At 47.0% G+C, this 23,012-nt stretch overlaps 1 protein-coding gene across 3 annotated transcripts; it reads left to right on the top strand.

Annotated features, from left to right (window-relative positions):
* Nucleotides 1–681: 681 nt before the first annotated feature.
* Nucleotides 682–21,535, top strand: ZNF786 (zinc finger protein 786). 3 transcript variants are annotated; one of them, XM_031013438.3, is made up of 4 exons: nt 682–871; nt 10,798–10,924; nt 17,012–17,164; nt 19,035–21,535. In XM_031013438.3, exons 1-4 carry the CDS (start codon nt 692–694, stop codon nt 21,083–21,085), a joined length of 2,511 nt encoding a protein of 836 aa, XP_030869298.2. In that variant the 5' UTR covers nt 682–691; the 3' UTR covers nt 21,086–21,535. The 3 variants fall into 3 exon arrangements, with proteins under 3 accessions (XP_030869298.2, XP_063564902.1, XP_055248295.1); XM_063708832.1 differs by lacking the exon at nt 682–871 and adding an exon at nt 11,388–11,472 and having other exon boundaries at nt 10,846–10,924; XM_055392320.2 differs by lacking the exon at nt 682–871 and adding an exon at nt 14,635–14,780 and having other exon boundaries at nt 10,863–10,924.
* The last annotated feature ends 1,477 nt before the right edge of the window (nt 21,536–23,012 follow it).

Genomic DNA, 23,012 nt, shown 5'->3' with positions numbered 1-23,012 from the left:
CGGCCGCAGCCTTGGGCCACCCTGAGTCCCTGCAGGCGGCCCTGAGGCCGGGGTGGCTTCCGCATGGGGTCTCTGTCCAAGGCCGTTCTCTGCTAAGGAAGGAGCGTGGCCGCCCGGGGAGCCCGGAGGGCTCTAGACCCACGGCGACCGGACCTGGTGGGCGGACCCCGCCTCCGCGTCCCCGGCGGGACAAGCATGGGGCCCCCACGGCCTCCGCGCCCCCGGCGGGACGGATGCCCCGGGCCACTGCGGGCAGCGCGCGCCCCCCACCCACTTTCCGGCCTCGCTGGATTCCCGGGACCCCCTCACAGACGAAGCCTGTCTCGGGGGCGGCTTTGGGAGGAACCGCACCGGAGGTTCCCCTCTCGCTGCCTTTCAGTCTGGGTTTCTGTGGAGCGCGTCTCCCTGTCCCTGTCCCTGATCTCTCCCTGTCCCTGTCCCTGATCTCTCCATGTCCTGCCCCTCCGTTTCCCCTCCGGTCAGCTCCTCAGTTTGTCTCTGACCGCTTCCCTCCCCAGATCCCGGGAATCCGAGGGTCCCTCAAAGACCGGCGTGCTGCGGCCTGCTCTGAGGGCGCCCGGGCCCCTGGGTCCCTCCTCTGAGGACCGGCGCTCAGGCAGCGCCTCTTCTTCCTCCCGCAGGAGGCGCTGTAGGGCGGAACGGCAGTCGCGGCCGGGCGCCGGGTCCCAGCATGCACCGCGCCCGGCCGGCGCTGCGTTTGGGGGCCACCCGGGCTGTGCGTGGGAGTCGGGTTGGGGCGGAGCGGAGGGGAGTCAGTGCGCAGCAGGGCCGGTTCCCGCGGAGCCGCCGGAGATGGTCGGCTTTGCCAGGGCCGGGCGGGACCGCGGGGACCATGGCGGAGCCGCCTCGGGTAAGCGGGCTAGCCTGTTTGGACGCCCGGTTTCGGGGTCTTGGTGGGTCCTCGGGTTCCGGGCTCGCCCGTGTCTTGGGGTCCCCGTGAGTGCGCGCGGTGCACGGGTAGGACGGAGTCTGCAGGCCGCTTCTGCTGGGGATGTGGATTCCGGGCCCTGCGGTGAGCAGGTGGCCTCCGTTCCCGCGGCTTGTCCGTGGCCAGACCTCTGGACAAAGACGAGCGTGGACCGAGGCCGACCTAGGAGCGGGGCGGAGCCTGGGCGAGGATGCCGGGCGGACGGGGAGCGGACGGTGGAAAGGATAGAAAGGTTTGGGGCCAGAGGTGGATGTTACAGGTCAACCAGTTTTACATCATAGTCACCGAAATCAGAACAACTGTTCCAAAAAGTTTAAGATTCCGAATGGTTGAAATGGTGTTTGGCGGGGGCTTCAATGTCAGAATTTATGGTCTAGCGTGATTTGGGTTGAGTGTAAGATGATACGTTGGGAAGAGTAGAAGAGGATACAAAAAATTAAGTTAGTGGTTTCTTAAAATCGAGGTTTAGAGGGTATTTTTATCTTGTAAACTTTAATGTTGAGGATTTTTGCTGATTATTAAATGAATTAGGCCGGGCGCGGTGGCTCACGCCTGTAATCCCAGCACTTTGGGAGGCCGAGGCGGGTGGATCACGTGAGGTCGGGAGTTCAAGACCAGCCTGGCCAACATGGTGAAACCCCAACTCTACTAAAAATACAAAAAATTAGCCTGGCATGATGGCGGGCGTCTGTAATCCCAGCTACTCGGGAGGCTTAGGCAGGAGAATCGTTTGAACCCGGGAGACGGAGGTTGCAGTGAGCCGAGACTGCACCATTGCACTCCAGCCTGGGCAACAAGAGCGAAACTCCGTCTCCAAAAAATATATACATACCTATATATATGGGGAAAGGATATAAACAGCCAAATCACAGACCTGAAAATAAATTATTAATGAGTAAAAGAATGGATTTTAAAACTTGTGACATTCAGGCCAGGCGCCGTGGTTTACGCCTGTAATCCCAGCACTTTGAGAGGCCGAGGTGGGCAGATCACTTGACATCAGGAGTTCAAGACCAGCCTGGCCAACATGGCGAAAAACTGTCTCTACTAAAAAATACGAAAATTAGCTGAGTGTGGTGGCGGGCGCCTGTAATCCCAGCTCCTCGGGAGGCTGAGGTAGGGAGAATTGCTTGAACTCGGGGGGTGGAGGTTGCAGTGAACTGAGATGGCGCCACTGCACTCCAGCCTGGGCGACAGAGCGAGACTCTGTCTCAAAAACAAACAAACTTGTGACATTCAGACGGTGGAACACTATACAAAATTAAAATAAATTAGCTACATATATGATCAACAGGGCCGGGCGTGGTGGCTCACGCCTCTAATCCCAGCACTTTGGGAGGCCAAGGCGGGCGGATCACGAGATCAGGAGATCGAGACCATCCTAGCTAACACGGTGAAACCCCGTCTCTACTAAAAATACAAAAACAAAAATTAGCTGGGCGTGTTGGCGGGAGCCTGTAGTCCCAGCTACTCGGGAGGCTGAGGCGGGAGAATGGCGTGAACCCGGGAGGCGGAGCTTGCAGCGAGCCGAGATCGCGCCACTGCACTCCAGCCTGGGCGACAGAGCAAGACTCTGTCTCCAAAAAAAAAAAAAAAAAAAAAACTCAACCGGGCCAGATCCCAAAATGTTGAGGGAAGAATACAAGTATAATAAAGTATTTACGTATAAAAGACACAAAGTAATACTGAATATTTACAGATACATATATGTATTAAAATGAACTGGAAAGTTCCCATATTATTTATAATGTTTGCCTTCACAAAGGAAGGAGAATGTGACAATATCAGAACATGATTGAAGAGAGGAACCACAGGAACTTGAGTTTCACCGGTCACATTCTATTTCATTAAAAGGAACTCTGAAGAAAAATGTTAAACTTGTTAAGTCAGTGGTGAATACTAGGATGCTTATAGTTTTCTCTGTAACTTTCTGGATCTTTAAACTTCTAAAAATTAAAAAAGTTTTAAAAGTAAGGAATTTTAATCAGAGAAGAGGAGAGAATGAGTATCTTTAACACAAGTATAAACATACGTTCAGTTCTGCAATAATACAGCATATGCATTTCTAAAAATCATAGTGCTATGCAAAATTGTGCAATAAAAACCACAGAGCTTATTGGGAGAAATGTTACACATACAATACTCAAACTTTCATCAGTGATGTGTTGAAAGAACCTAAAAGCAGTTTTATGCACTTTAATGATTAATAAATTATCTCAATTGCCTTAAAAACTGCCTGAAATAAGCCTGGGCAGGCCAGGCGTGGTGGCTTACACCTGTAATCCCGGCACTTTGGGAGGTCCAGGTGGGCAGATCACCTGAGGTCAGGAATTCAAGACCAGCCTGGCCAACATGGTGAAATCTCATCTCTACTAAAAATAAAAAAATTAGCTGGACGTGGTGGCGGGCACCTGTAATGCCAGATACTCGAGAGGCTGAGGCAGGAGAATCACTTGAGCCTCGGAGGTGGAGGTTGCAGTGAGCTGAGATCGTCTCAATGCATTCCAGCCTGGGTGACAGAGCAAGACTCGGTCTCGAAAGAAAGAAAGACAAAAAAAAAAAAAAAAAAGCCTGGGCAACATGGTGAGACCCCTCTCTACAGAAAATTAGCCAGGTGGTGGCATATCCCTGTGGTCCTAGCTACTCGGGAGGCTAAGGCAACAGAATCACTTGAGCCCAGGAGATCAAAGCTATGGTAAGCTGTGTTGGCACCACTGCACTCTGGCCTGGGCAACAGAATGAGACCCCGTTTCAAAAAAAAAAAAACCTAAAAGAACTATCTGAAATGTGCTTGTGGAAGTGGGCATAGCAAGGGTTGCAGTTTATGAGCTATTGTGAAGTGGTGAAAGGAAGGTTATCTGAAATGAGATGGAAAGTTGTGACCCCGGAGGTGAATGGGTAGGGCTCATAACACAGGGTAATCTGACGTTTGAAGTGTGTTGCATGTGTGCATTTTGTGTATGTCTATGCAGCCCAGTTCTGTTTGTTCACATAGTACAAAGTTTCTCACCCTTGCCACTACTAACATCCTGTGCTGGATAATTTTCTGTTTTGCAGGTTGTCCTGCACATCGTAGGATGTTTACCACTATTCTTGGCTGCTACCCACTAGATGCCAGTAGGCCTCCCCGCTTCCCCACATTATAACAATAAAAAATGTCGCCAGGGGACAAAATTGTTCTGATTGAGAAACACTAATCTAGTGTTTCTTATAGACAGAATTGCACATAAGCAAATGCAAAATTTTGTAATATATTGTCTCCTAATAATCATGTTGGAACAAATTCACGTTTCAAAACAAGCATTATAGCAGAAATGACTATATTTCCTTAAACTTAAAATAATGAATTTCTGATTTAAGTGTTGCTATATCTGCAGTTTGGATATTTGTCCCTAAAGCTCATGTCAAAATTGGATTTGCGGCTGGGCACAGTGGCTCACGCCTGTAATCCCAGCACTTTGGGAGGCTGAGGCAGGTGGATCACCTGAGGTCAGGAGTTCGAGACCAGCCTGACCAACAAGGTGAAACCCTGCCTCTACTAAAAATACAAAAATTAGCCGAGCATGTTGGCAGGCGCCTGTAGTCCCAGCTGCTTGGGAGGCCAAGACAGAATTGCTTGAACCTGGGAGGTGGAGGCTGCAGTGAGCTGAGATTGCGCCACTGCATTTCAGCCTGCCTGGGCGATGGAGCAAGACTCCATCTCAAGAAAAAAAAAAAAAAAAAGGATCTGCGCTGTTGGAAGTGGGCTGTAATGGGAGGTGTTTAGGTCATGGGGGGTGGATCCCTCATGAATGTCTTGGTGCTGTCCTCTATTAGTTCCTGAGGGAGCTGGTTAAAAAGAGCCTGACATCCCCCCTTCTGTCTTGTTTCTTCTTGCCATGTGATCTGTGCATATGCCAGCTCACCTTTTGTGTGTATGTGTGTGTGTGTGTGTGTGAGAGACAGAGTGTCGCTCTGTCACCCACGCTGGAGTGCAATGGTGTGATATTGGCTCACTGCAATCTCTGCCTCCTGGGTTCAAGCGATTCTCCTGCCTCAGCCTCCCAAGTAGCCGGGATTACAGGCCCCTGCCACCACACCCAGCTAATTTTTGTATTTTTAGTAGGGACAGGGTTTAGCCATATTGGCAAAGCTGGTATTGAACTTCTGACCTCAGGTGATCTGCTCACCTTGGCCTCCCAAAGTGCTGGGATTACAGGTGTAAGCCACCGTGCCCAGCCCCCTTCACCTTCCACCATGAACAAAAGCCATCTGAGGCCTTCGCCAGAAGTAGATGCTGGTGATGTGCTTCTTATACAGCCTGCAGAACTGTGAACCAAATAAACCTCTTTTCTTTAAAAATTACCCCACCTTGGTGTTCCTTTACAGCAATACTAAACAGACTAAGACAAATTTAAAGGAGTCAGAGTTTTTAAAACTCAACTCTAAATTTCATAATGAATATAACAAAAAGATGGGAAGTCCCAGCCAGAGCAGTGTGGCAAGAGAAAGAAATAAAAGTCATCCAAATAGAAATAGAGGAAGTCAAACTATCCCTGTTTGCAGACTGTATGATTCTATATGTAGAAAACCCCATAGTGCGCCCAAACGCTCCTTGATCTGATAAAACAACTTCAGCAAAGTCTGAGAATACAAAAATCAGTGTACAAAAATCAGTAGCATTCCTATACACCAACAACATCCAAGCTAAAAGCCAAATCAAGAACACAGTCCCATTCACATCTAGTCAAAAATGCCGAGGAATACGGCTAACCAAGGAGGTGAAAGATCTTTACAACAAGAATTACAAAACACTACTCAAAGAAATCAGAGATAACTCAAAGGGAAAAACATTTAATGCTCATGGATAGGAAGAATCAATATTGTTAAAATGGCCATACTGCCCAAAGCAGTTTCCAGATTCATTGCTATTCCTATCAAACTACCAATGACAATTAGAAAAAAACTATATTGCCAGGAGTGGTGGCTCACACCTGTAATTCCAACACTTCAGGAGGCCAAGGCGGGCAGATCATGAGGCCAGGAGTTCGAGACCAGCCTGGCCAATATGGTGAAACCCCATACTCAAGCAGTTCTCCCACCTCAGCCTCTCAGGTAGCTAGGACTACAGGCATGTGCCACCATGCCCTGCTAATTTTTGTGGGTTTTGTTACTGTTTTGGTAGAGATGGGGTTTAGCTATGTGGCCCAGACTGTTCTCAAACTCCTGGGCTCCCAACTTACTGGGATTACAGGTATGAGCCAGTGCCTGGCTGAAAAAACTATTTTAAAATTCATATGTAACCAAAAAAGAGCCCAAATAGCCAAGGCAGTCCTAGGCAAAATGAACAAAGCTGGAGACATCACACTACCTGACTTCAAACTATACAAGGCTACAGTAACCAAAACAGCATGGTACTGGTAAGAAAAGAGACATATAGACCAATGGAACAGAATAGAGAGCCCAGAAATAACGCCACATACCTACAATCATCTGATCTTCTACAAAGTCAACAAAAACAAGCAGTGGGAAAAGGACTCCCTATTTAATAAATGGTGCTGGGATAACTGGCTAGCCATATGCAAAAGACCGACACTGCACCCCTTCCTTACACCATATACAAAAATCAACTCAACATGGATTAAAGACTTAAATGTAAAACCTAAAACTATAAAAACCCTGGAAGATAACCTAGGAAGTAGCATTCTGGACATAGGCCCTGGCAAAGATTTCGTGATGAAGACTCCAAAAGCAACTGCAACAAAAACAAAAATTGACACATGGGACCTAATTAAACTAAAGAGCTTCTATGCAGCAAAAGAAGCTATCAGCAGAGTAAACAGACACCCTACAGAATGGGATATTTGCAAACTATGCAACTGACAAAGGTCTAATATCCAGAATCTATGGGGAACTTAAATTTACAAGCAAAAAACAACTGCATTAAAAAATGGGCAAAGGACATGAACAGACACTTCTCAAAAGAAGACATACATACACATGGCCAACAAGCTTATGAAAAAATGCTCAGCATCACTAATCATTTGAGAAATGCAAATCAAAACCATGTCAGTCAGAATGGCTATTAAAAAGTTAAAAACAAGGTTACAGAGAAAAGATAACACATATACACTGCTGGTGGGAATGTAAATTAGTTCAGCCGTTGTGGAAAGCAGTTTGGTGATTTCTCAAAGAACTCAAAGCAAAATTAACTTTTTTTTTTTTTTTTTTTTTGGGGGGGATGGAGTTTTGCTCTGTTGTCCAGGCTGGTGCCATCTCAGCTCACTGGAACCTCTGCCTCCTGGGTTCAAGCAATTCTCCTGCTTTAGCCTCCTGAGTAGCTGGGATTACAAGTGCGTGCCACCACGCCCAGCTGATTTTTTGTATTTTTAGTAGAGATAGGGTTTCTCCATGTTGGCCAGGCTGGTCTAGAACTCCTGACCTCAGGTGATCTGCCCGCCTTGGCCTCCCAAAGTGCTGGTATTACAGGCGTGAGCCACTGCGCCCAGCCAGAATTACCATTTGACCCTGCAATCCCATTATTGAATATATACCCAAAGGAATATAAATTGTTCTGCATAAAGACACATATTTGCATATGTTCATTGCAGCACTATTCACAATAGCAAAGATGTGGAATCAACCTAAATGCCCATCAATGGCAGACTGGATAAAGAAAATGTACATATGCACTATGGAATACTATGCAGCCATAAAGAAAATCATATCCTTTGCAGAAAGATGGATGGAGCTGGAGGCCATTGTCTTAAGTGAGATAACACAGGAGTAGAAAACAAAGTGCCGTTCTCACTTACAAGGGCAAGCTAAACACTGAGTATATATGGATACAAAGCAGGGAATAACAGACACTGGGGCCTACTTGAAGTTGGAGGCTGGGAGGAGAATGAGGACTGAAAAATTACTTATCGGGTACTATGCTTATTACCTGGGTGATGAAACAGTCTGCACACCAACCCCCACAACATGCAATTTACCTGTATAGCAAACCTGCACATGCACGCCTGAAACTAACGTTTAAAATAAACAAATAAATAAATAAAAATAAACTTTGGCCGGGCGCGGTGGATCACGCCTGTAATCCTAGCACTGGGAGGCCGAGGCGGGTGGATCACCTGAGGTCAGAAGTTCGAGACCAGCCTGGCTAATGTGCCAAAACCCTGTCTCTACTAAAGATACAAAAATTAGCCAGGGGTGGTGGCCGGCGCCTATAATCCCAGCTACTTGGGAGGCTGAGGTAGGAGAGCCGCTTGAACCCTGGTAGGTGGAGGTTGCAGTGAGCTGAGATTGTGCCACTTTACTCCAGCCTGGGCAAAACAGCAAAACTCCGTCTAAAAAAAAAAAGAAAAAAAAAGAAAAATAAATTTAAAGATGACTAGGCTGGCTGGGTGCGGTGGCTCGCGCCTGTAATCCCAGCACTTTGGGAGGCCCAGCCAGGCAGATTGCCTGAGGTAGGAGTTCAAGACCAGCCTGGCCAACATGGTGAAACCCCATCTCTACTAAAAATACAAAAAAATTAGCCCAGTGTGGTGGCGTGTGCCTGTAATCCCAGCTACTCGGGAGGCTGAGGCAGGGGAATCGCTTGAACCAGGGTGGTGGAGGTTGCAGTGAGCCAAGATCACGCCACTGCACTCCAGCCTGGGCAACAGAGTGAGACTCCGTCTCAAAATGAATAAATGAAAATAAGAGATGAAGAGGCTGAGCATGGTGGTTCATGTCTGTAGTCCCAGCACTTTGGGAGGCCAAAGTGGGTGGATGACTTGAGGTCAGGAGTTGGAGACCAGCCTGACCAACATGGTGAAACCCCGTCTCTACAAAAAATGCAAAAAAATTAGCCAGGTATGGTGGTGCACACATGTAGTCCCAGCTACTCAGGAGGCTGAGGCAGGAGAATTGCTTGCATCTGGGAAGTGGAGGATGCAGTGAGCTAAGATCACGCCACTGCACTCCAGCCTGGCAACAGAGCAAGATGCCGTCTCAAAAAAAAAAAAAAAAATTTAAGTTGGAACAAGATAAACTTTAATACCCATAAAAAATGAGGACATATGGCAATAACAATGGCAGTTCAATAAAAGGTGGGATGTATGCTTATGTAATTAGAGTGTTTTAAATTAACAAATATATAATTTACATACTCCTAGTTGTGAGCCTCAGGAAGTATCCATTTATCCAAATCAACTGTAATAAACACAAATATTAAACAATACTAAACATTTGCATACATTGCATTTTTTCTAATGCAGTTTTTAGAAAAGCAGTAAAATTCAAAACCAATTGCTAGTAACTCTTAGTCTTCTTGCTTCTGGGGAGGCCTCAGAAGACTTACAATCAGGGGGTCTTCTCATGGCTGGAGCAGGAGAGAGACAGCGAAGGGGCAAGTGCTACACACTTTTAAACAACCAGATCTTGTGAAAACTCGCTATCATGAGAACAGCAAGGGGGAAGTCCGCCCCCATGATTCAGTTGCCTCCCACCAGGCCCCTCCTCCAACCCTGGGGATTACAATTCAACAGGAGATTTGGGTGGGGACACAGAGCCAAACCATGTCAAGTGAATGCCTAGGCATTTTATTGTTTTTTCCGGCCATTGTAAAAGGTACTGAGTTCTTGATTTCTCAGCTTGGTCGCTGTTGGTGTATAGCAGTGCTACTAATTTATATACATTAATTTTGTTACCTGAGACTTTGTTGAATTCATTTGTCAAATCTAGGAGTCTTTTGGAGGAGTCTCTAGGATTTTCTAGGTGGAGGATCATATCATTGGCAAACAGAGATAGTTTTCCAATTTGGATGCCCTTTATTTCTTTCTCTTGCTTGATTGCTGTGGCTAGGACTTCTAGCCTTACAAATTAATGTAAATTAAAATACTGAAATACAACTTGCCACCCCACATTGGCAAAAAATAAGGTTTGAGAACATCTTGTGCTGACAAAGGTGTAAAGAAACAAGAAGTCTCATGTTAATAGCAAGGGTAAATCTGCTGCATTCCTTTTGGAAGGCAATCTGATGTTATCTATTAAAACTGAAGATGTGTATTCTCTTTGATTTAGTATTTCTCCTTTTATACTTTATCCTGAAGAAGTAAAAGCACTAATACCTAGAAAGCACATGAGAACACTTTTTTTTTTTTTTTTTTTTTGAGACCGAGTCTTGTTCTGTCGCCCAGGCTGGAGTGCGGTGGCGCTATCTCCGCTCACTGCAACCTCTGCTCCTAGGTTCAAGCAATTCTCTTGCCTCAGCCTTTCCAGTAGCTGGAATTACAGGTGCACACCACCACACCCTGCTGATTTTTGTATTTTTAGTAGAGGTGGGGTTTCGCCATGTTGGTCAGGCTGATCTCGAACTCCTGACCTCGTGATCTGCCCGCCTCAGCCTCCCAAAGTGCTGGGATTACAGGCATGACCCACCGCGCCTGGCTGAATACTGTAATTTATAAGGGAAACAAACTATATGTCCCATCAGTGGGGTATATCTACTCATGGAATATAGTGCGACTTTACCAAAAAAATGAATTTGCCTCAATATATATTATTGACCTGGAAAGAGGTCTGTGACATATTAAGTGAATGAAGTTACAAAGTGACTTGTTCCCATTTTGTAAAGAAAAAAATTCCATACTCTACATGTGTATATACACTTTGAACAAGCATAATGAAACGTGGAGCGGGGGATGTAGTGGTTAACAGCCGAACGATGTAATTGGAGTAGAGGAAGGAGTAGTTCTCCAGGAAGAAGCTGCTGAACAACCAAAAACATTTGTCCACTGCAGAAGTCTTTTAAATTAACAAGGAGAAGGAGCTGGAGTCATTTTGAAGCAACCATGAATGCATATGTCTTATGTCTACAATTTCAGCTACCTCTGACTTTTGAGGATGTTGCCATTTATTTCTCCGAGCAAGAATGGCAGGATCTAGAGGCATGGCAGAAGGAACTTTACAAGCATGTGATGAGAAGCAATTATGAGACTCTCGTCTCTCTAGGTAAGACCTGTTCACCTTTGTGGGTAGGTCATGGAACTGGATCCTGTAAGGGGTCACAGTCGCTTGATGCTCCTGTTTCTCAGGTAGCAAGATTTCTCAGAAATTAACTCAGAAGGGTATTTTTACCCTGCAATCTATTGTTAATACTTTTGTCAACATTGTTAATCTTTACTCAAGGGTAGACATTGTTGCATGAGAATATTTGAACAATGTAAGGTGGTCCGGGTGACTAAATATTATTTATGAGGGGCCTTTAGTCATGACTTACTATCAGGATGCCATGATTGTCCACATAGGAGCACACCTAGCACACATTCATGAAGTGCTCTGTATATCGTTAACCTAGGATGTCCCCACCTCACAGCTTTTACAGTGGGGTCTAAATACTTCAGAAAAGCTATTTTGGAAGGGTGTACAATGAAGTGTTTGTTTTTTTGAGACATAGTCTCACTCTGTCTCCCAGGCTGGAGTCTTGGCTGACTGTAACCTCTGCCTTCCGGGTTCAAGCAGTTCTCCTGCCTCAGCCTACCGAGTAACTGGGACTACAGGTGCGTGCTGCCATGCCCGGCTAATTTTTGTATTTTTAGTAGAGACAGGGTTTCACCTTGTTGGCCAGGATGGTCTTAATCTCCTGACCTCGTGATCCACCCGCCTCGGCCTCCCAAAGTGCTGGGATTACAGGCATGAGCCACTACGCCTGGCCTGAAGTGTTTTAAGAGTAGCTGTCTGCTGGGCGCGGTGGCTCACGCCTGTAATCCCAGGACTTTGGGAGGCCGAGGCGGGTGGATCACGAGGTCAAGAGATCAAGACCATCCTGGCCAACATGGTGAAACCCCGTCTCTACTAAAAATAGAAAAATTAGCTGGGCGTGGTAGCGGGCGCCTGTAGTCCCAGCTACTCAGGAGGCTGAGGCAGGAGAATCACTTGAACCTGGGAGGCGGGGGTTGCAGTGAGCCGAGATCACGCCACTGCACTCCAGCCTGGCAACAGAGTGAGACTCCGTTACAAAAAGGAAAGAAAAAAAAAAAAAAAGAGTAGCTGTCTCTGCCTGGGTATGGTATTGGATGTCCTTTTTGCTTATTTGGTGTTTATATTGCATTTATCAAATATCATTTTTAAAAAATCAGTCTGTTTAGAGAAGCATCAAGTGAAAGATCAAAGTCTCCTGTTTCATTCTTTTCTTTTTTTTTTTTTTTGAGATGGAGTTTCGCTCTGTCCCCCAGGCTGGAGTGCAGCAGCGCAATCTCAGCTCACTGCAAGCTCCGCCTCCCGGGTTCACGTCATTCTCCTGCCTCGGCCTCCCGAGTAGCTGGGACTACAGGCGCCCACCACTGCACCCGGCTAATTTTTTTGTATTTTTAGTAGAGACAGGGTTTCACCGTGTTACCCAGGATGGTCTCGATTTCCTGACCTCGTGATCCGCCCTCCTCAGCCTCCCGAAGTGCTGGGATTACAGGCGTGAGCCACCACGCCCAGCCCGTTTCATTCTTATCTCCACATTCAGTTAACCACGTGAGGGCAACCACTTTTAACCATTTTTGTTTTAGTTTTTAAAGTGGCTTCCTCCAATCTAAATATGCTTCCAATAACTTGATTTATCGAGTTTAGACAGAATTAATTACTATGAAAAATTAGGCATTAGTTCACTTATACAATCCCTCTTCTATCATCTTCTCCCCAGTTTTTGATAGTTTTTGTGCCTCTGTTGGTCAGCTTTATAATTTAAAATAATATGTTTAAGATTCTAGATTGTATTCCATCATTTTCATCTAACTCATTCAGTATATAAAGATAATTAGTTCTCTAGTATTTCCCTTCATCTCTTCTGCCAGTTGACGACAGCCATACCACTTCCTTTATATTGCGAAGTTTCTAATATTTATATTCTGTTCTGTTACCATAGTTAACTTTTTTTTTTTTTTTTTTTTTGAGACGGAGTTTCACTCTTGTTGCCCAGGCTGGAGTGCAATGGCACCATGTCGGCTCACCGCAGCCTCCGCCTCCTGGGTTCAAGCAATTCTCCTGCCTCAGCCTCCTGAGTAGCTGAGATTACAGGCATGCGCCACCACGCCCGGCTAATTTTATATTTTTAGTAGAGATGGGGTTTCTCCATGTTGGTCAGGCTGGTCTCAAACTCCCGACATCAGGTGATTCACCCACCTCGGTCTCCCAAAGTGCTGGGATTACAGGCGTGAGCCACCGTGCCTGGCTTACCATAGTTAACTTTTGCAGGCTGTATGTATGGATTGTTTCTAAAACATATAACTGAAAACATTACATTATTTTCATTGTTACTGAAGAATCAGTTACAGTAAATGAATCTATAGAGGCAAAAATATAGTTCTATGCCATTAACCCTGTGCCAGCCTAATAAGAATGTTCCAAGCATCAAGATCAAATGGATTCTCTTTTTTTCATTCTTATCAGTTGTTCAAAATTATGCTACATTTTGGCCAGGTGTGGTGGCTCACGCCTGTAATCCCAGCACTTTTGGAGGCTGAGGTGGGTGGATCACTTGAGGTCAGGAGTTTGACACCAGCCTGGCCGACATGGTGAAACCCCATCTCTACTAAAAATACAAAAAATATCTGGGTGTGGTTGTGCATGCCTGTAATCCCAGCTACGTGGAAGGCTGAGGGAGGAGAATCGCTTGAACCCAGGAGGCGGAGGCTACAGTGAGCCGAGATCACGCCATTGCACTCCAGCCTGGGCAACAGTGAGATTTCATCTCAAAAAAAAAAAAAAAGACAAAATTATGCTACATTTTAATTTGTTTCGTTGTTGGGCCACAACTGTTTCTCATGCTTTCATCATATCCTTGTGATTATCCATCATCGTCATCATGTTGCCCAGGCTGGTCTCGAATTCCTGAGGTCAAGTGATCCACCTGCCTTGGCCTCCCCAAGTTCTGGGATTACAGTCGTGAGCCACTGTGGCCGGCTAGGAGAACACCCATCTTCTTTTATTTATTTATTTATTTTTGAGAAGGAGTCTCCCTCTGTCGCCCAGGCTGGAGTGCAGTGGCGCGATCTCAGCTCACCGCAAGCTCCGCCTCCCGGGTTCACGCCATTCTCCTGCCTCAGCCTCCCGAGTAGCTGGGACTACAGGCTCCCACCACCATGCCCGGCTAATTGTTTTGTATTTTTAGTAGAGACGGGGTTTCACTGTGTTTGCCAGGATGGTCTCGATCTGCTGACCTCGTGATCCACCCGCCTTGGCCTCCCAAAGTGCTGGGATTACAGGCGTGAGTCACCGCGCCCGGCCACCCATCTTCTTAATCTAATAGTCAGTTACATGGATCTTTCTGCCTTCTGTCAATTCTCTCCCCAAATGAATCTATAGATTCAAAGAAAGTCCAGTCAGAATCCCAATAGAGCTTTCTGCGGAATTTGATAAGCTGATCCTAAAGAACATGGGAGAACCAAGACAAGAATAATGAAGACAGTCTTATGGAACAAGATGGAATGTGACTGATTGTCTTATCAGATAGCAAGACTTATTATGTGGTACTATGTTAGAGATAGTAAAACATCTGATAGCATTGTGTGTTGTCAAGATGTGAAGCAAAGTGAACATTCCTACTCTATTGTCAATCAGCATAGCCACTTTGGAGAGCAATTTGGTAACATACGGTAAAGTTGAAGACATGCTTATCCTATGATACAGCAATTCACTTCAAGAACTGTCAATGCTTATGTATGTATTCATAGAGGCATGCCAGGGAGCAGAAGAAAAAGACAGACTGTGATATATTCATATAATCAAGACTATCAAACAAATGAAGCCAAGTGTTCCAAAATGGAGAAATTTTCAAAATATAATTTGAGGAGAGAAGAGCAAGTTGCAGTACAATGTGGTATGGTCTATGTAAAGTTTTTTTTTTTTTTTTTTTTCAAGATGGAGTCTCTCTCTGTTGCCCAGGCTGGAGTGCAGTGGCGCGATCTCGGCTCACCACAACCTCCACCTCCCAGGTTCAAGCAAGTCTCCTGCCTTAGCCTCCCAAGTAGCTGGGACTATAGGCACACGCCACCACACCCAGCTAACTTTTGTATTAGATGAGCTTTCACCATATTGGCCAGGCTGGTCTCGAACTCCTGACCTCGTCATCCTCCCGCCTTGGCCTCCCAAAGTGCTGGGATGACAGGCGTGAGCCACTGCGCCCGGCCTGGTCTGTGTAAAGTTTAAAACCAGCAATATAGGCCGGGCACGGTGGCTCATGCCTGTAATCCCAGCACTTTGGGAGGCCGAGGCAGCCGGATCACCTGAGGTCGGGAGATCGAGACCAGCCTGACCAACATGGAGAAACCCTGTGTCTACTAAAAATACAAAAATTAGCCAGGTGTGGTGGCGCATGCCTGTAATCCCAGCTACTCGGGAGACTGAGGCAGGAGAATCGCTTAAACCTGGGAGGCGGAGGCTGCAGTGAGCTGAGATCGCGCCATTGTACTCCAGCCTGGGCAACAAGAGTGAAACTTTGTCAAAAAAAACAAAACAAAAACCCAGCAACATTTTATTTATACATATATATTTTAAAATAAGAACATGCATAGGAATAATGTACACCAGATTCAGGGTAGTGCTTATGTCTGGAGAGGGATATACAGGGGCTTAAACTGTGTAATGTCTCATGTCTTCAAAAAACCTGAAGTAGACTGGGCATGGTGGCTCATCCCTATAATCCCAGCACTTTCGGAGGCTGAGGTAGGAGGATATCTTGGGCCAAGGAGTTTGAGACCAGCCTGGACAAACTAGGGAGACCCTCTCTCTACAAAAAAATTAAAAATTAGCTGAGCATGGTGGCTCCCGCCTGTAGTCCCAGCTGTCAGGAGGCTGAGGTGGGAGGATTACTTGAGCCCAGGAGGTTGAGGCTGCAATGAGCTATGATTGCACCACTGCACTTCAGCCTGGGAGACACAGTGAGACCCTATCAAAAAAAAAAAAAAACACACACAAAAAACCTGAAGTGTGTCAGCACAGTAGGATTTGACAAAGTTAGATGGCATCCAGGTTTTTGTATATTTTTCTCCTTCTCCATGTGCCAGAAATATTTCTAATAAGTTAAACCACTGGCCAGGTGTGGTGACTCATGCCTGTAATTGCAGCACTTTGAGACTCCAGGCTGGGGTAAGACTACTTGAGTCCAGGAGTTTGAGGTTAGCCTGGGCAACATAGTGAGACCCCATTTCAGAAACTAATAAAAAAAAATTAGCCAGTGTGGTAGCTCTTGCCTGTAGTCCCAGATACTCAGGAGGCTGAGGTGGGCAGATGACTGGAGCCCAGGAGGTTGAGGCTGCAGTAAGCTGTGATCATGCCACTGCATTCCAGCCTGAGAGACAGAGTGAGACCCTATCTAAAACAACAGTAATAATAACTTAAAGCATTATTTTAAAAACTCCTTTTTGACCGCATTTTTGCCATAACCAACTTGCTTTAAAATTGGACCCTATGATCTGGCTGTTATTAAATCACTATTAAGAATATTGAAGGCTGGGTGCAGTGGCTTATGCCTGTAATCCCAGCACTTTGGGAGGCCGAGGCAGGCAGACTGCTTGAGCACAGGAATTTGAAACCAGCCTGGGCAACACGGTGAAACCCATCTCCACTAAAAATGTGAAAATTAGCTTGGCCTGGTGGTGCGTGCCTGTAGTCCCAGGCTGAGGTTGAAGAATTACCTGAGCCCAGGAAGCCGAGGCTACAGTGAGCCATGATTGCACCACTGCACTCCAGCCTTGGCAACCGGAGTGAGAACCCATCTCAAAAAATAAATAAATAAATACATTTAAAAATATATATATATATATGGCATTAGCCATTTTGTTTTTGGACAAAATACAGCATTGCTAAATGTGTGGGGACCATGACAAAATTAAAACAACATACCTGATCTAACATGCCCAGACAGACTAGGAGGCATTGTTAGGATGTGTAGGCAGTTTTTTCATCTTTGTGTAAACCTGTTTTTTTTTTTTTTTTTTTTTGACATGTTGTTCTCATACTTTGTCCCAGGAGTGAATGTTGAGAAATTTAGAAACTTAGTGTGCTTTAAATTCAGGAAGCCAAACTACCCTGTCTGACTTCTCTGTGCAGATGATGGACTTCCAAAACCAGAACTAATATCCTGGATTGAACATGGGGGAGAGCCCTTCAGGAAATGGAGAGAATCACAGAAATCAGGAAACATAATTTGCTCCTCTGTTGATATGCATTTTGATCCAGGTTTTGAGGAACAGCTGTTTTGGGGTGAGTATTAAGAAATCAGGGCCCCGACCTTGAGACATCGTGTTCAGATTTGTTTCTCTTCTCTGATCTTGTCATCCTGTTTGGGCAAGCTGAGGTTTGATGACTCTTATCTTCTAGATAAAGGCAGTAAAGCATAATGGTTAGGAATGTGGGTTCTAGAGTCTGTGTCTGGATCTTGCTTTTTCTTGGTGACCTTGGGCAAGTTATTGAACCTTTCGGTATTTCAATGCCTGATCTATAAAATGAAAGTACCCATGTTAACAGGATTGAATTGGTTAATATATATAGTGTTAGGCCAGGCATGGTGGCTCAGGCCTGTAATCCCAGCACTTTGGGTGGCCGAGGTGGGCAGATCACTTGAGGTCAGAAGTTCCAGACCAGCCTGGCCAACACGGTGAAACCCTTACTCTACTAAAAATACAAAAAAATTAGCCGGGCATGGTGGCAGGTGCCTGTAATCCCAGCTACTCAGGAGGCTGAGGGAGAAGAATTGTTTGAACCTGGGAGGCAGAGTTTGCAGTGAGTGAGCTGAGATTATGCAACTGCACTCCAGCCTGGGCGATGGAGCAAGTCTCAGTCTCAAAAAAAAAAAACTATATATATATATATATATATACACACACACACACACACACACACACGTGTATATACATATTTATATAAATGTATACATAAATATATGTGTATATATGTATACATATATATGTGTATATATATTGAGAGACAGTTTATATAGTAAGAATTCAGCAGAAACTGGTTATCCAGTTTGTTTTTTTTTTAAGACACAGGATCTTGCTCTGTCACCCAGGTTGGAGCACAGTGGCATGACCATAGCTCACTGCAGTCTTGAACTCCTGGCTTCAAGCAGTCCTGGCCTCAAGCAGTCCTCCCACCTCAGCCTCCCAAAGTGTTGGGATTATAGGTGTGAGCCACCATGCCTGGCCCATGGTTATCCAGATCTTCGTGACTAACGTGGCTTCCTTCCTAACTAGAGACTGTTGTCTACTTGAATACTTCAACCTGAGCTCCTCTCTTTCATTTCTTGTCATGATGAGAGAGTCTGAGATTTTTGGATTCTTAAAGTACAGAATGAAAAAGTCAAACAGGAGCATCATTTCAAGAAATCTTGTCAAACAGTTTTTGTTTTTAGGTGCTTCTTTCGAAAGTGAAGGTTTTTCCCCACAAATTACTTAACTTTCTACCATCTATTAATTATTCCAAGAAACCTTCTTGAAACATTGGCAGAAATGGGGGCAGGGAGGGAGGAATAGGCCCAAGCCTTGCTGCCAGGTCTTAGAGACAGGATGGCTCAAGGATCACGTATAACTGTGGTATTAGTCAGGGCTCCAGCTCGGGACTCCAGGTGTGTCTGTACATCAGAATGCGATACACTGGCTTTCCTGAAGTCATGAGAACAGTCAACACTTACAGAGTACATGCACTATGCCAGGCACCATGCTAAGCACCTCATGCACATTAGCTCATTTAATTCTCACAGTAATCTTATGTACTTTTGTTTCCATGTTTTTACAGAAGGAGCTGAAGCCAAAAGAGATTAGCTTGACAAAGGTTACACAGTGGACAGATAGGATTCAAAACTAGGCAGACTGATTGCAGAGCTTACACTCTATATTTGCGACCTATATTTTCCTTTTTTCAATATTATCCAAAGATATGTCTGTTCAGTTTAGTTTCAGCAGACTCACCAAACTCACGGCCATGAGACAGACCACACTGCATGGTTGGGTAGCTCAGTGGAAGCTGGGTTCCCAGGCCACCACAAGGCACTCTTGTGGGTCACTTGACTTGTGCGAATCGCTAGTAGTGCTGCAGACAGGAATACCGACTGAATTTTTGTTTTCAATTGCAGGAAGCCAGCAGGCTATGAATTCAGGAAAAACTAAAAGCCATTTCCAATTAGATCCTGAGAGCCAGTGTTCCTTTGGATCCTTTGTTTCCTTCAGGCCTGACCAAGGCATCACCCTCGGGAGCCCACAGAGACACGACGCCAGGGCTCCTCCACCACTAGCCTGCGGCCCCAGTGAATCTACCCTAAAAGAAGGAATCCCAGGTCCCAGAAATCTGGATCTTCCTGGTTTGCGGGACATCCCCGCCTGGGAGAGCACCCAGCACCCTTGGCCTGTCTGCGGAGAAAGCTGTTGGGAGAACAACCATTTAGTAATGCACCAGAGAGGCCACTCAAAGGACCGGACACGTAGGGCCTGGGAGAAATTCAACAAGAGGGCGGAGACGCAGATGCCGTGGAGCAGCCCTCGAGTACAGAGGCACTTCCGGTGTGGCGTGTGCGGTAAGAGCTTCCGCCGGAAGCTGTGTCTGCTGCGCCATCTGGCGGCCCACACGGGGAGGGGCCCTTTCCAGAACGCTGACGGTGAAATGTGCTTCCGACACGAGCTGGCCCATCCCAGCCACCGCCTCCCGCAGCAGGGGGAGAAGCCTGCCCAGTGCACCCCATGCGGCAAGCGCTCCCTCCCGGTGGACAGCACGCAGGCTCGCCGGTGCCAGCACAGCCGGGAGGGGCCGGCCTCTTGGAGAGAAGGCCACGGGGCCTCCAGCAGTGTGCACTCAGGACAGAAGCCAGGCTCGCGCCTGCCCCAGGAGGGGAACAGCCACCAGGAAGGGGACACGGAGGCGCTGCAGCATGGCGCAGAGGGACCCTGCTCCTGCTCGGAGCGTGGCGAGCGCTCCCCTATGAGCGCCAGGCTCGCCAGCCACTGCAGGGCGCATACTGGAGAAAAGCCCTTCCAGTGTGCGCATTGCACCAAGCGCTTCCGCCTGCGCCGCCTGCTGCAGGTCCACCAGCACGCGCACGGTGGGGAGAGACCGTTCTCCTGCAGGAAGTGTGGCAAGGGCTTCGCCAAGCAGTGTAAACTCACGGAGCACATTCGAGTCCACAGCGGAGAGAAGCCTTTCTGGTGTGCCAAGTGTGGCAGGAACTTCCGTCAGAGGGGACAGCTGCTGCGGCACCAGCGGCTGCACACGGACGAGAAGCCCTTTCAGTGCCCAGAGTGTGGGCTGAGCTTCCGCCTGGAGAGCATGCTGAGAGCCCACCGGCTCCGGCACGGTGGGGAGAGGCCGTTCTCCTGTAGCGAGTGTGGCAGAGGCTTCACCCACCAGTGCAAGCTCCGTGAGCACCTGAGAGTGCACAGCGGGGAGAGGCCCTTCCAGTGCCTGAAGTGCGACAAGCGCTTCCGCCTGAAGGGCATCCTGAAGGCCCACCAGCACACGCACAGCAAGGAGAGGCCGTTCTCGTGCGGGGAGTGTGGCAAGGGCTTCACCAGACAATCCAAGCTCACGGAGCACTTGCGCGTGCACAGCGGGGAGAGACCCTTCCAGTGCCCAGAGTGCAACAGGAGCTTCCGCCTGAAGGGGCAGCTGCTCAGCCATCAGCGCCTGCACACTGGAGAGAGGCCCTTCCAGTGTCCGGAGTGCGACAAGCGCTATCGCGTGAAGGCCGACATGAAGGCCCACCAGCTGCTGCACAGCGGGGAGATGCCTTTCTCCTGTGAGTGCGGCAAGGGCTTTGTGAAACACTCCAAGCTCATCGAGCACATCAGAACGCACACGGGAGAGAAGCCTTTTCAGTGTCCCAAGTGTGACAAGAGTTTCCGCCTGAAGGCGCAGCTGCTCAGCCATCAGGGCCTGCACACAGGGGAGAGGCCTTTTCACTGCCCTGAGTGTGACAAGAACTTCCGGGAAAGGGGACACATGCTGAGGCACCAGCGCATCCACAGGCCCGAGAGGCCCTTTGCCTGTGGCGATTGTGGGAAGGGCTTCATTTACAAGTCTAAGCTTGCGGAGCACATCAGAGTACACACAAAATCCTGTCCTGCTCCAAATGAACTGGACATTAAGAAAAGGCTCAGCCAACTGTTTGCAATGATAGAGGCCGATTGGAGTTGAGGCAGAGTGGGACATCCAAAGCGTTGAGCAGGATTGGTATTGCCCAGGAATCCACAGCAACAGTAGCCAGACCCGCTGGTAGACGGGTTTTAGGAGCAGGTGTCCTTCTTTGAGCAAGAGTGTCATGCAAGTTAGGAATATGAAGAACCACAAAGGATTTTCTCTTCAGAAACATCACCAATTATATTTCTTTTTTTTTTTTTTCCAAGATGGAGTTTTGCTCTGTCACCCAGGCTGGAGTGCAGTGGCGTGATCCCAGCTATATTGGAAAAGACAGCATTATAAAACAAGGACATAATTTTATGAAAAAGGAGGCATCTGCAAACGAAAACAATTTCTATGAGGTTATATGTGATTGTTAATATTTTTAAGAAAAGATGCACACAGAAATCCAGATAAGATGTGATTACCTTTGTGCATTTATATAAAAATATATGTGTGTAATTATAAGGAAGTTCTGACATTTTAAAAAGTAATTGTTATAAAAGTAAATTTAGGCCAGGCACAGTGGTTCATGCCTGTAATCCCAGCACTTGGGAGGCCGTGGCAGGAGGATCACGAGCCAAGGAGTTTGAGACCAGCTTGGGCAACATGGCAAAACCCTGTCTCTACTAAAAATACAAAAATTAGCCAGGCATGGTGGTACACACCTGTAGTCCCAGCTACTCCGGAAGCTGAGGTGGGAGGATCACCTGAGCCCAGGGAGGTCAAGGCTGCAGTGAGCAATGATGGTGCCACTGCACTCCAGTATGGATGACATAGTATGACACTGTCTCAAAAAAAAAAAAAAAATTTGGGCCAGGGGTGGTGGCTCACGCCTGTAATCCCAGCACTTTGGGAGGCCGAGGCGGGTGGATTGCAAGGTCAGGAGAGGAAGACCATCCTGGCAAACAGTGAAATCCTGTCTCTACTAAAAATACAAAAAAAAAAAAAAAAAAAAAAATTAGCCGGGTGTGGTGGCAGGCGCCTGTAGTCCCAGGAGGCTGAGGCAGGAGAATGGCGTGAGCCCAGGAGGCGGAGCTTGCAGTGAGCCAAGATCAAGCCACTGCACTCCAGCCTGGGTGACAGCGAGACTCCGTCTCAAAAAAAAAAAAAAAAAAACAAATTTAGTATCTCCCAAAGGAAGCTTGGCAAGTCCTTTTCATTCTCTTTAGAATTTATAGAATATAGCCTGGCGTGGTGGCTCATACCTATAATCCCATTACTTTGGGAGGTCAAGGCAGGAGGATCACTTGAGGTCAGGAGTTCAAGACCAGTCTGGCCAACATGGTGAAACACCATCTCTACCAAAAAGTACAAAAATTAGCCGGGCATGGTGGCGTGCACCTGTAGTCTTGGCTACGCCGGAGGCTGAGGCAGGAGAATCGCTTGAACCCCAGAGGTGGAGGTTGCATTGAGCTGGGATTGCACCACTGCATTCCAACTTGGGAGACACAGCAAGACTCCATCTCAAAAAAATTATAGAATATATAATTAATATATAAAGATACAGAATAATATATAATTATAAATTCCTTTTTTTTTTCTTTGAGATGGAGTCTTGCTCTGTCGCCCAGGCTGGGGTGCAGTGGCATGATCTCGGCTCACCGCAAGCTCCACCTCCCGGGTTCACGCCATTCTCCTGCCTCAGGCTCCCAAGTAGCTGGGACCACAGGCGCCCGCCACCACACCCAGCTAATTTTTTGTATTTTTAGTAGAGACAGGGTTTCACCATGTTAGCCAGGATGGTCTCAATCTCTTGACCTCGTGATCCGCCCGCCTCAGCCTCCCAAAGTGCTAGGATTACAGGAATGAGCCACCGTGCTGGCCTTTTTTTTTTTTTTTTAGAGACGGGGTCTCTGTCAGCCAGCCTGGAGTACAGTGCCATGATCATAGCTCGCTGTAGCCTCCACCTCCCAAGCTCAAGTGATCCTTCTGTCTCAACCTC

This window comes from Gorilla gorilla, chromosome 6, assembly GCF_029281585.2.
Source record: "Gorilla gorilla gorilla isolate KB3781 chromosome 6, NHGRI_mGorGor1-v2.1_pri, whole genome shotgun sequence".
NCBI lineage: Eukaryota > Metazoa > Chordata > Mammalia > Primates > Hominidae > Gorilla > Gorilla gorilla.
This window is presented reverse-complemented; position numbering and strand designations above follow the sequence as displayed.